The sequence below is a fragment of the Pteropus vampyrus genome, unplaced genomic scaffold, assembly GCF_000151845.1.
Source record: "Pteropus vampyrus isolate Shadow unplaced genomic scaffold, Pvam_2.0 Scaffold182, whole genome shotgun sequence".
In the NCBI taxonomy this organism is placed as follows: domain Eukaryota; kingdom Metazoa; phylum Chordata; class Mammalia; order Chiroptera; family Pteropodidae; genus Pteropus; species Pteropus vampyrus.
In genome coordinates, this window is record NW_011888963.1 from 1,838,833 (window position 1) to 1,851,679 (window position 12,847).

At 43.1% G+C, this 12,847-nt stretch overlaps 1 protein-coding gene across 1 annotated transcript in view; it reads right to left on the minus strand.

Moving 5' to 3' along the window:
- The window catches only part of LOC105299391 (microtubule-associated serine/threonine-protein kinase 4-like), a 200,682-nt gene extending 192,437 nt beyond the window's left edge, over positions 1-8,245 (minus strand). The window contains exon 1 of the mRNA XM_011371099.1: positions 7,895-8,245. Within this exon, the coding sequence (XP_011369401.1) occupies positions 7,895-8,245 (351 nt within the window). The remainder of the gene's footprint in view (positions 1-7,894) is intronic.
- Between the last annotated feature and the right edge of the window lie 4,602 nt (positions 8,246-12,847).

The window sequence follows — 12,847 nt, forward strand, 5'->3', positions numbered from 1 at the left end:
ATTTAAAATTTGTAATTTCTGTGAATGTAAGTCTGAACAACAGTGTACAATGACATACAATTTTAACCACCAATTCTAACCCAATTTTACTTTATTTCCTACCACTGATGAGGCACTGGGGCCTTTCCTGCACTGCAGAAGGTGCAGGCATCTCCTCATAAAGAAATGCCTGAAAAAGACCAATGTTAACATCAGAAGCATAGGATATGATGGTATTAAAACAAATACAGAAAGGCAAAAAAAATCATCGGCCAGGATGGAACTACATACCTAATTTCTCAGCTTATTAAATAGCAGCTGACTAAGTTCTAAGTAAAAGACCAAAAGACTTGTGAGCTTGCCGTCCACCAAAAACATCGCAAAATTACAAGGAACATTAAAATTAAATTTTCATTTTCTGCATGATAGCCTATGAAATTTCTTAAGAAAAGAAATCCAATTTGTCAGCATTACCACCTCCCCTCCTTCCTACCTCTCCATCTCCCCTTCATCCCAATATCAGTACAAAGATTTAGGCCGAAAGGTTCAGCAAAAGTAAGTACGATAATCAAAATTATATCGACTGTGTCCAAGAGAGGAATTGATGGGTTAGCAGAGGAGTACAGGCCTAGAGTACAAATTTATAAGCTGTCTCACAGACACATGTGTCTAGTTATGAATTCAGATCATTAAATAAGCAGTGAAGCTTTCCATTAAGAGAAGTTGGAGGAGCCACCAGAAATTTCACACAAGTTCTATACACCGAAATGTGACTTTCATGCATGTGTACCGCTGACCACGGTCCTGAACGTGCCACATTTAGGGAAAGGTTTTCTCTCCTCACCCTGGAAGCATAGGTGGCCACTGTCCAACCTTCCCAGGAATTCTAAATCAGGAGAGAGAGCACTGAGAGAAAAGGGCAAAGAGAAGGAAAGAAATGAGTACACAGCAGCTGTGGGAGAAAGAAGTTTCTGCCAGATGATATTTTATGCTACATTTTACCCAAAAAATAACATTACTAGATAAGAAACCGGACAAAACGTCAGAGACATAAAAGAGAACAAGAATCTTTGAACTAAATGATGCAAAGATGTGTAAATGTCAACCTGAACAGATGCATAGGGCAGAGCACCAGGCTGGTAGAAGGGAAACGGGCTGCTGTCACCAGCATTTAAGTTACATGAAAAGTGCTCCTGGGTTATTTGCATTTTTGCCTTAAAACTTGGTTTACACTGTTCCAAAGAGACAAAATAGAATTTTTGTTGGGCAATTTATATACATGAGTTCTTATATTTTTAAAAGTTCAATCGCATTTCTAACAGTGCTTCTCTGCAAAGTTAGGGTGGCCCCTGGGCCACTTGCCTCACCCGCCACCCCTAATGCTTCTATGAACTGAAGTTGGTGTCCAGAAAAATCACTTAATTTCCTTGTTACTTTCTTCTCAGCCCCCAGATCTTTACCTAGGAAGCTTAAGTAAAACACATGGTCATCTCATCAGCCTCACCACTTGGCTGACATGCTGCCTTCTGACTAATTCCCTGGGTGCAGCTGGTACTTTATATGTTCAGAGTCTTTTAGGATATTATTTAATAAATGATCACTAAGAGCAGGTTCCATGAGGAAAAGAGAGATAGCATCTTAACAGAAGGGTTAATGAGCCACACACCATAAAGCTTTGCCATTCGTACATCATAAGAAATGCTCTGTCCATGAAATTAAAAATGACAACTATGTTACTTATCTACCTACTCATGCAGGACTACCAGCAAAATATGATGGTAGCATAATCCATCAGGGAAGGGACCTCTCAGGTTCTGCTATTCCTGGCTATGGCACTGTTATTCTGCATAAACCAGCATTTCCATACTTAGTAATAATAGTGAATAACATCGGCTCTCATAACAACCCCCTATAATAAATATTAGCATGTCCGTTTTACAAATGAGGCAACAGTCGCAGTATTAATAACCGTTCAAAAGTCACATGGCTATAAGTGGCTAAATCAAGGTCATTATTCCATACCCTTAGGCACTATAGATCCTGATCCCAGAGCAGAGAAACACAGGCTGCTGGCTTTGAAGGGATGAAGGAGAGGACGCAAGCCCTTTCTAGGCAACACTATAGAATGTGAGAATGTGATTATAAGTGGTATGGGTTGTCTTCCATCTAAAAAGCACAATCATCTCTTCTAAGATATATATGTGCATACATACACACAAACGCACACCACTTAGTTTTCTCCAATGCCAGGCCACCTGCTTATAGACCCTTCTCATTGTGAGAAATTTTAGACCAAGATTCTTCCTAGTTTGTCTTCTTTGGACCCTGCATCATCGTACTGCTGTATCCTTCCTCACAGAGACAAACTAAAAAACAACTGGACTCATACACAGTATCTGCTATGTCTAAGGGGACAGACAGCCTTTGCCACTGGCTCCAAAAGACTGGCAAAATATAAATATCTGACACTTCTTAGAATACCTCAGGCTGGAGGTGGAAAGGGTAAAAGCCTAAATTCTTTTATGCTGGCCTTTCCTTCTCCAGGAAAATCCATGCACGCAAGCTAGGCTCTGGTAACATGTACTGGCTCACAACCACCACATTCCTGTCAACAGAGACTCTCACACAGTTTCAGGCCGATTTCTCCTCATGTTCACCTCAGGTAAATGTTTCCTTGCAATGTACTATGGAAATGAGCATTTGCAAGGCCCTCTTTTCAACTCTATTCATGTTAATGAAGTTTTCCTTTGGGAAAATACTAGACTTAAGGCAATATTGCAATGAAAATTAGAATTAACGTTCACACTAAGATACTCTCTTGAATAGACCTAAATTCTTTTCCTATTTTATTTCATACGTGCTTACCTGGAGTGCCTGAAGTACCAGAAAGAGCCCCTATTCCATCTACACACCATTTATTAAATGCCATCTTCTCAGGTTATCAGTTCCAACCCTGGAACATTAAAACAGGCTATACCAGCAGTTCCCAACAGGTGGGCTTCACGCTGCCCAGCCTTCCCAAAATACAAATCTGATTGTGTCACTTCCTTGCTTCAAATCCTTTAGTGGCTCCCAATGCCATTACAATGAAGTCCAAGAGGCTCTATATGGCCCGGCTGCTGCTTCTCTCTCAAGCATCATCTGATGCCATGCTCTCCTCTCCTCCCTGCCAAACCCAGATTCCTCTCAGACCCACCATCCTGTCTTCTGCTTCAGGGCCTCCTACTACCCGCATCACTCTTACGTCTTCCTTTCTCCCCACTAACTCCTAGTCATCTTTTAGGTCTCAGCTCAAACATGAACTTCCTCTAAGGCAATTCCTATCTCCCAGACTAAATGAGTTACATAATGTGGTCACACATTCCCCTCACAGTCTGTTCCCCCACACACCATTTACCACCTTTGAAAACAATTAATTAACAATCATGTCTTTGGTGACTACCACCTCCACTATACTAGAAGCTTAGTGAGGTCAGAGCTATCTCAGTCTTGTCTACCTACATATAGACAAGTATCTACCATAGCAGATACTGTGTATGAGTCCAGTTGTTTTTTAGTTTGTCTCCTCGGTGCCCAGGAGCATGTTTCAAAGTCAGACTTGATGTCTATTGGCTGAGCGATTTTCTAACTTTGTGGCTCTCACTGAAGTAGCAAGTCAAAAAGCAGACTAAATAGTATATATGCCAAGATTTATGTACTTTTTAAAAAATAATATGTAGCTACTGTGATTAATAAAATACAAATTCAATAAAAAGTTTTACTTAATTCATGGTTGCTCTTTGCTATATACCCTCTTAACCAATGAACACTAGAAATTCATCTACTGCATTACAGTCATGTGAGGGACCCCACACATACACATCCAAAATAATAGTAACGGCAGTCCTCAAACTCATACACCATTTAATAGAACAGTTAAATGACATCCCATAATTGTGCCTATTGTTAATAAGGGAAACTGATTGCAACTATGCCAATAAAATAAATCCTTTAGTGTAGCAGAGTATAAAGGAGTCACTTTATATTGAGTTGAAAATCCTTTTAACTACTAAGCTTTTTTTTTTTTTAATCTGTCATTCCAAGAATCTCTGAAAGTTTTAAGTTTGAATACACAGTGAAAAGCAGAGTTAAAACACAAGTCCCCTCAGGCATTCTGAGTGAATCCTCGGGGATTTGACTGTGTTCAAAATTTACCTGGAAAAAAATGATCATAACATGTTCACTATGATCCATGAGGTTTTTTTGATAAGAGATCTAAAAATTTAAGCATAATTCACAACAGACAAAACAAATGAATACACACACAGTCACCCTTCAATTAAACATACAACTATTTCGAAGATGCCATTTTTTTCCTCATTCATTCCACATATACTTACTGAGCCCCTACTAATAATATATTAGAGGCAATATGCTAAGCATTCAAAGACAAACATCCTGTCCTCAATGACACAGCAAATGGCACTGAGGACTTTGAGTCATCACAAAGTTCTTTGGAAAGGAACAGGTCAGATGCCTAAAATCAAAGCTCAGAAATGTTGTCAGAGGAATGGCCTCCAATCTAAATTGTTGTAACTGTCAGAAATGCAGCCCCTACCCCTCAATACACACAGACCCCAAATCCACCATCTTAGGAAAGCAGTGGTAAAGTCAGAGGCAGTTCATTTAAACAAAAAGTCAACCGCCACCTCTAATTATTGTGTTTGACATTAAGTACATAAAAACTACAATCATTGCCATGATATTAACTAAGCACAGGCATACCTCCTTTTATTGGGCTTCACTTTATTGCACTTCGCAGATGTTTCATTTTGCCCACATAGAAGGCAAGATCCACCACCAGCAACAAAATTACGACTCGCTTTATTGCAATAGTCACTTAATTGCAGTGGTCTGGAACTGAACCCACAAAATCTTCAAGGTCTGCCTATATTGTTTTTTTAAGCACCAAAAACTTAAAGGGTTGATTTGAGTCTATGATATTTTGAAAGTTTACACAAATATTGATAAAATACGAAATAGGTCAAACTCTGTTGACATTACTACATATATTTAAAACAGCTTTAACAAGGTTGTCAAAAAATCACCACTGCAATAATACACTGGAAACTTGAATTTTGCTGCTTTTTAAAAAGTCATGCAATAAGTTAATGTAGAAAAGAAACTTTGGGAAAAAATAACTCTCCCGAGCTAGACATAACAATTTTAAAATCTAAATGAACCTCTCTCCATTTTATAGGTTGCACTTAAGCCTTTTAATGCTTTATACTTAGTGATTTGCTATACAACACTAACAGCACCTTGCTATAATACAACCTGATACAAATAATAACTGTTTCCAATCTTCTACTAATAAAATGAGAACAAAGTGAATAGACAGCCTCAGGTTCTCTGAAAGTAGATCACAAATTAATTATGCATAAATAAAACAAGCCAGATGAAGCTTATATTTCCATGTCACAAAGTTTTTATCACATATGAACTTGAAAAATTAATATTTACTTAGCACTCAATTCTATATGGTAGATACTGTGCTAGGATTAAATTAGATGGTGTATATAAAATGCCTAACAACTCTATAGCTATTATTGCCCATTTAAGAGGTGAAAAAAACTGAGGCTTACATTAGTTGAATGGTCCACAATCCCACATCTAGTTAAGGAGACAGAGATAAGAACCAAACTAAGGTCTTTCTATAAACTGAGTATTTGTAATATAGCTTTCCTGACTGAACCCTCTGGAATAGTATCTATAACAGTATGTGTTTTCTGAGGACAGGATGGAGAGCTTTCATTAGATTCTCAAAAGGCCCACAACCCACCGCCTTCCCAAAAGGTTAAGAACCACTGCATCATATCACCACCACCAGTGTAAGAACCAGAAAATGTGCACAGAACGTCAACCCCTTTCTCCAGGACTATCACTTCTTTACTCCTGGGCCCCGGGAGAGGTGAGGGGAGGGAAAGAATCCTACAGTTTTTTCACTTTAAAATTCTCAGAGCAAATCAAGATTTCCACTTCTGGACAATTTCCAGCTTCCCTTACTACAGGTTAAGTTACACAGTAAATCGCAATGCTCTTATCAGCTTACATTTCAATTCTGAGATTTCACAAATACTGACCAACGCTATTTAGTCATGCCACTTTCCAAAATGTTTCAAGCAGCCAAACTTCTCCACATTACCTGTGAAATAAGCTATCATTATATTCACTTCAGAGAAAGAAGAACACTGTCACCCTGAGGCCAGGCAATAAATCAGCTACAGAATCCAGATCAAAAATGAGATGTTCCCGACTTCTCCTTCCTGGGATCTGTAAGACCATGTCAGGTACCACGGAGCACCTTCCCAGCTACATAGAAAACACAGTGAACTAACTCTACTATCCCCTCTACCAATGACAATACTAAATTAGAATCTAGCTGAAAATCAATAGGTTAAGGCATATCCCCAGGTACCCAGTGGCAAGTGTGCTCATCTCTGAAAGTTGAGGCAGATGTCATAGGGTGAACAAATGTGAAAATACATGCCTGGAATCTTCAAAAGGAGATGTGACATTTGAGGAACCCTGGTTCAGTCAAAGGTTTGGTCAGATAACTCCGTGATGGGCATGGCCCTCAGTTTAACTCCTGGCATCTTGTCCCTAGAATAAATCTGAACTCTGGATCCAAACTAAACTCCTGATTGGAACCTGGGAGTATACCTTGGTCAAATTATTGAACTGAACTTCAGATGAATGGAACAAGTCATCCGAGATCTCACAACTCAGGAGCAGAGGCAGTTCTAGAAAACAGGTCTCCAGACTGGACTCCAAGAGGAATTGGAGAATGCATCATGTTACTGCCAGAGAATTCGCCAATGACCAGCTAGGGTTTGCTTAACCTATGCCAGGCTGGGACTCAACCCCTCTCACTTTGTACCAGATACATAGTTTTTGTCTCCAGACTGGGGTCCCAAGGGACTACTGTCCCGGCAATGGCCTCAGCAAACATCTTCTGAACCCCATCAGAGAGAAAGAAAATAACACTCTGGCACTGAGGAATTAACTTCACAAGGAGGCTGTGTTAGGGTGATGTTTTATTTATGGCCCTGCCTGATGAAGATGACTTCCCAGAAGAAACGTCCAAAACAATCTTAAAAACATGAGGAACCTTATACTTCCTGAACTGTTCCCCAAAGAGAGAGAGAAAAAAAAGAGAGAGGCCAGAGAAAGCAGGCGGAGGGCACCAAAGTCATATACTCGATGTGTCAGGATACGACCCACAAGTTTAGGAAGATGGTGGGCCCTATTGAGTTTGGCGACCAGCGCGCACCTAGGCACTCTGAAATAAGTCCGAATTGAAGCTGCAGCCACGCACTTCAGCGCCACCGGCCAATTGCTGGGAGTCGTACTCTCCACAAGGACCAACGTGCGGATAGCCCCGGGAAGCTGGCGCCACTGAAACCCCGCCGTGCAACTCCCACCCGTTTCCACCTCTCGACACACCATCTCTCCCTCTCACACCCATCCCCTCACCACACTGCCCCTTGACTCAAGCGCCTTAGTGAGAAGCAACGCCCACTTCGGAGAATGAGACCTCAGTAGTGAGGACAAGCCAGGCGTCCAGATCATATCCATTTACAGACCCACCGTAGCAAATACAAACAGTAAAGAGTTTGCTGCTTTGACATTTTCAAAGCACACTGTCAAGTAGCGCATGTAGACACACGCACGCACAGAGGTAACAGCCACGGGGAATGACCCACAGGGAGGCTCCTAAATGTCATTCCCCTAGCTCGGGAAAGAGTACTTGGGGACCCTCCCACTCTCCATGCCCCAGCGCTCCCGGCCCCCGCGCCCGTGTGCTAGGTGGAAAGCTGGGTTCGCCCCACAGCTGAGACCCGGACGGGCCGAGGTGGGGGAAGGCGGCGCCCACCTCCTCGTCCTGCTCCTCCTGGGACGCGCTGCTGCCCCGGGGTGCAGGCGGCGCGACTCCTCTGGGGGGTGGCGGCGGCGCACGGACTCCAAGCTCCAGCACCACGCGCGCGGGAGCCCACGCGGCGGGCGGCCGGGTGCCCAGGGCGCCGCCCGGCGGCGGCGGCGGCTGCAGGCGGGAGAAGCCGCGGGGCTCCCCTTCCTCCGACAGAGTTTCTGAGCCGGAGGAGGACTCAGCCGAGGAAGCGCCGGGCGAGGACGCGGCGGCCACCGCCAGGACGGGAGTCCGGACGCCGTGGCTGCTGCAGCTGCGGGGCACCGGCTCCGGCGCCTCTGAAACTTTCTCCCCCATTTCCCTCTCCGGCCCAAAGTGCGACCCGAGGGGTGATGGGCGCGCTACACGCACTCCGATCCTCCCCGGGAAGCCGCAGGCTGCTCGTCTCTAGCTGGCTCTCGCTGTCGCTCCCGGGCGGCGGGGAGCCCCGCCGGCGACTACATGACCGCGGCACAGTCGCCAGAGCCCGCCACTAAGTTAGCAGCTGCCAGGGCCCAGCGACACATGGGAGCTCCCGTGCGCGGGGACATGCCAGCTCGGATCCGCACTCCGCGCTCCACAACCCTCCCGCACTCCGCGGAGCCGCGGGGACTGCGGCTTCTCCAGCAAAACCTGCCTACGGGACCGAGCGGTGCAGGCGGAGGAGACGGGCAGCCCGGGGAGCCAATGGCAGCGCGGGCGCGCCGGTGGGCGGAGGCTGCGGCGCCCCCGGCCGCGCGGGCGTCAGGTAGGGGGGCGGGGCCTAGGCACTGGCTCCTGGGTCCCGCGGGAGTGTTGGGGTTCCGCGACCCAGGGCGAAGTGCGGGTGCCTGGGAGCATGGGAGTGGAGTCCAGAATCCAAGCCAAAGGTTCGTACACCGTACTTAACAGAAGAATGGCTGGCGTGAATTAGAACGTAGGGCCGAGAGGGTGGTAAGACCTTGGGCAAGAACTGGACTTTGTTTCGAACAAGCGGAATTGAGGAAACTGACCAGAAGACGTATCAGGGCTTTCATAATAAAAAAAAAACACACACACACGGTCACGCACACACACGCACCCTCCAACGTGCTGGAGGAGAAAGGAGAAACTTCGTGGTATAGTGAGTGGATCCAATCAGAGCTGATCTCCAATCCTGGACCCTCCGTTTAAGCTCCTTGGGCCTCAGTTTCCTTAACTGGAAATGGAGATGTGTAACTGCCTTGTCTAGCTATGGGCAGATTGAGAGCAAATATATATAAAGCTTCAGCAGACTGCCTGGCTTAGACACATGGAGAGTTTTCAAAAAACTATTTTCTTCGTTTCTGTTTATAAACTAAAAACTTAAGTCAAAGATTTACCTTCTGAAAGGAAGGAAAATAACTACATTTAATTAGGACCAAGAATATGCCCAGCACAGTACCAGTCCTAGACAGAGCTGAATGAGAAAGGGCTCTGTGGCCTCTCATCGCCTCTCTCCAGGACAGCTAAGCAGAGGATGCAGAGTTCCCATTTTCAATTCATTTTCTCTTAGCCCTGGATTGTAAACCAGCAACATGCAGGACTGGGTGCTTCATTTTCTTTACCTCTGAAAACTAGGAGAAAGAACTTTCACCAAAGGCACCTTAAGGCCCTTTCTCAGGATGGAGGAGGCAGCCTTCTGGATAATGGCATGGCTTGAATTTCTCAGAGGCAAGCACTCAGCTCAGCAGTGGGAAATAAATGATTCCTCACTTGCCTTCAGCTCCAATCCTATTCTGAGCTCTGGTACTGTTACCGAGGATATAAATTCAAACAGATTCAATTCCTCAGACGTTGACTGAGATTAACGCCAGGTGCTTACAGGGGATACAAAGATGAATAAGGCAGGTCCCCTGCCCTTGAGGAGCTTATGGTCAAGCAAGAGATTGATGCTGCATAATATAGCTCCATTATTAATTTTTAAAAGCTGCGGTAGTGCTACAGGAACAATGTGCCATGGGAGAAGAGGGGAGAGTTACAGAAAAACAGCAGGTCTTCAAGCTCAGGAGTCCTCAAGAATCTTAGATTTCTCTTTGTCAGAACAGTTTTCCCAAAGGTCCTTAAGAACTGAAGGACTCAAGTTGAAAGCCCCTTCAGCTAATGAGCCCTTTTATGCTATCACAGTATTTACAAGTGATACATCATACAAATGCTTCATCATATTGGACAGCAAGCTTTGTCCTAATCAGTTTTTTCCGCCGAGATGAAGGGGAAGGAAATGTGATGTGACCCCATTGCCATAGGCAGCCATACTGCAAAATGGACACCGGCTGTCAGGCTTGCATTGTGGCACTTCAGAATTATCTGCACAGTATGAAGACCCGCTGAGGCAAAAGAACAATTCTAGTGACTTGGATAAGTTGTGAAAGCTAGGCTGAAGAGAAAGCACAGTGGGACAGTCTGAGTCCAACCCTGGGCTTCACAATTGCTTTTCTAGTCAGGAGTATTGGTCTTTATCTGAGCCCCTATGTGGTTGATTCACCACAGTCGAAGTGAAATAATGACTTAAGCAAGCCATTCACATGAAAGAGGAGGAGGGGTTGCTTTTCAGTACATTGGGAAAGAAGAAGCAATGACATGATCTGAATTACTAACAGAGAATGATAACAGCTATTATCACTTGAGCCCAAGGCATTGTCTATGGATGGTCTCATTTAAACCTGGCAATAACCTTATGAGACAGAGTCTATTAGCCCCACTTTATAGATTAAGAAATCGAGGATCTGCAAGGTCAAAAAAACCTGCCAAAGGTCACACAGCAAGTGAGTGTGGTAGGACTGTGGTTCAAACTCAGCAGTCTCATGCTGAAGGACTCTTTCTGAAACATTCTAGTATAATGTCACTCAAAACAGACAACTTTTTCAAGCATATATATAAGTTACAAATTTTTCATAGGACAGGGACTTTGTTGTCTTAATTCAATATGTACAAGGATATAAAAAGGATACTTGTGGAATAGATTTTTTTTCCCACAAGCATTTATAAGGTTCTTACTATGTGCCAGGCAAGGTTTTAAGCACTATATAAATGTTTGTTTATAATCCTTATATCAACCCTATGAGGTAGAAACTATTATTAGTTTCATTTTACATATGTGAAATGTGTGTAAACTATGGCACAGAGAAGTTAACTAATTTCCCCAAAGTCACACAGCTGGCAAGTAATAGAGCCAGGATTCAAACTTGAATAGTTTGTCCCCAGCATTCATGTTTTTAACCCCTACAGATCAAAGTCAGGTAAAACCAGTTATTTATTTCTTGAACTTTTTAAACCCTAACTCTAAATAAGCAAAGTATTTTACATTGCAACTCATGACACACATATGTACGTACGTACGTACATACATACATACATACATACATACATACAAATACAATTCCATGAATGACTACTTACCCATCCTATAAGAATTACAGTCTAAAATTTTATTTTATGGGAAATAAAAATGCTAAGTGGATTTTATACTCCACACAGACACATATAGTTGTAAACAGTGTACTTGATCATCTCTACAGCTGACCCAGGAGGAAAATATGACTATGGGTCAGGCTCAGAGTTTCCAGACCAGAATTAGGCAAACTCAAAGCATGACTCTATAAATAGAAGATGATCAGAAGGTCAGGATCATTCCCCAAAGTATCCCAATTATATCTATGGACAAGTGCTGGAGTATGGCCAAACCCGTAGATTGAAATCAGTTTTATTTATCTAAACCTACAGTTCACCTTTCTTATTACTTGTAATTAAATTATAAGCATCTATCTTGGTGGCCAAGAAAGTGCCCCTCCAAGAGAACTTCTCTTAAATGTCCCTAATTTTGGAGAATTTGGGACTAGAGATGGGTATACGAGCATGGCTTTTTTTCCTGCAGTGCCACTATAGGCAAAAGTCAGAAAAAAGAAAAACACCTTAGTCATAACTCCTGGGAGGCTGATGGTATAGCTTCACATGACAGAACCAGATTAGCCTACAGACTAGGAAGGACAAGGTCAGACTCCTCCCAGGTGATCAGGGTCCAGACTTTCTGTTGGACACGCTGCCAAATGTTTGATTCAGAGACAAGCACCCCGGGGCACTGAGAAAATGGTCCTTGTGTTTTGTGATCAAACACTTGCTTCAGTTTCCTTCGCTGTCCTCCTAAGTGATGGGAGACATTGCCTCTGGGAGTCTCTGTTGTCTCTTCTGGTCTCTGTTGTGTGGGTGAGGCCAAGTGTGAATGTCAGGCTCTGTCTCTGAGAGATGGAAGATGTTCAAGAACAAGTCATCACACCCTTAGTCTATTTCTAGTGTCATGACTTTTCTCCCAAGGATTAGGTTTAGGATTTAATAAAATTGGAATCAATTGTCATTCTTCCTTAAATACATAAAGTTAGACTAACAAAATTCAGAATGAACATTTTTGCAAAATTACAAGTAAATATGTTCCTACTTAATACATCAAAAATCCTAAATGTTATATTAATTTGGGATTATAAAGATGGTGAAATTATTCACCTTCGATAGATTTTTATTACCATCGATAGATTTTTATTACCATTATTAATGATTGATTCGCCTGCTGCCCCAGGACCAATGAAGTACGATTTCAAGACAAAGTAAACATTGATAAAAAGGTGGCCATTGAGGGAGCCTAGATTGGGGTTTCTGCTTTATACCAGAGGTTCTAGCATGATACAGACTGTGGCAGTTTATGACTATCCAGTCGGGAGGGAAAGCCCTTATAGCCTCTCAAGCTTTTGTTTGTCTGAGGCTCTAGAAAAGGAAGGATTACAGGACAAAGTTCCAAAAGAAAAGTAGTAGAATGTTTACATGATGATGGGAAAGGACAGGAGAGGAAGAGTAAAACATGATTTGCAGCTGTTAGAGTCTCTGACCTAGAGGTCTAGAAGAATGAAAAACTGCTAATCTATGTTAGCAATT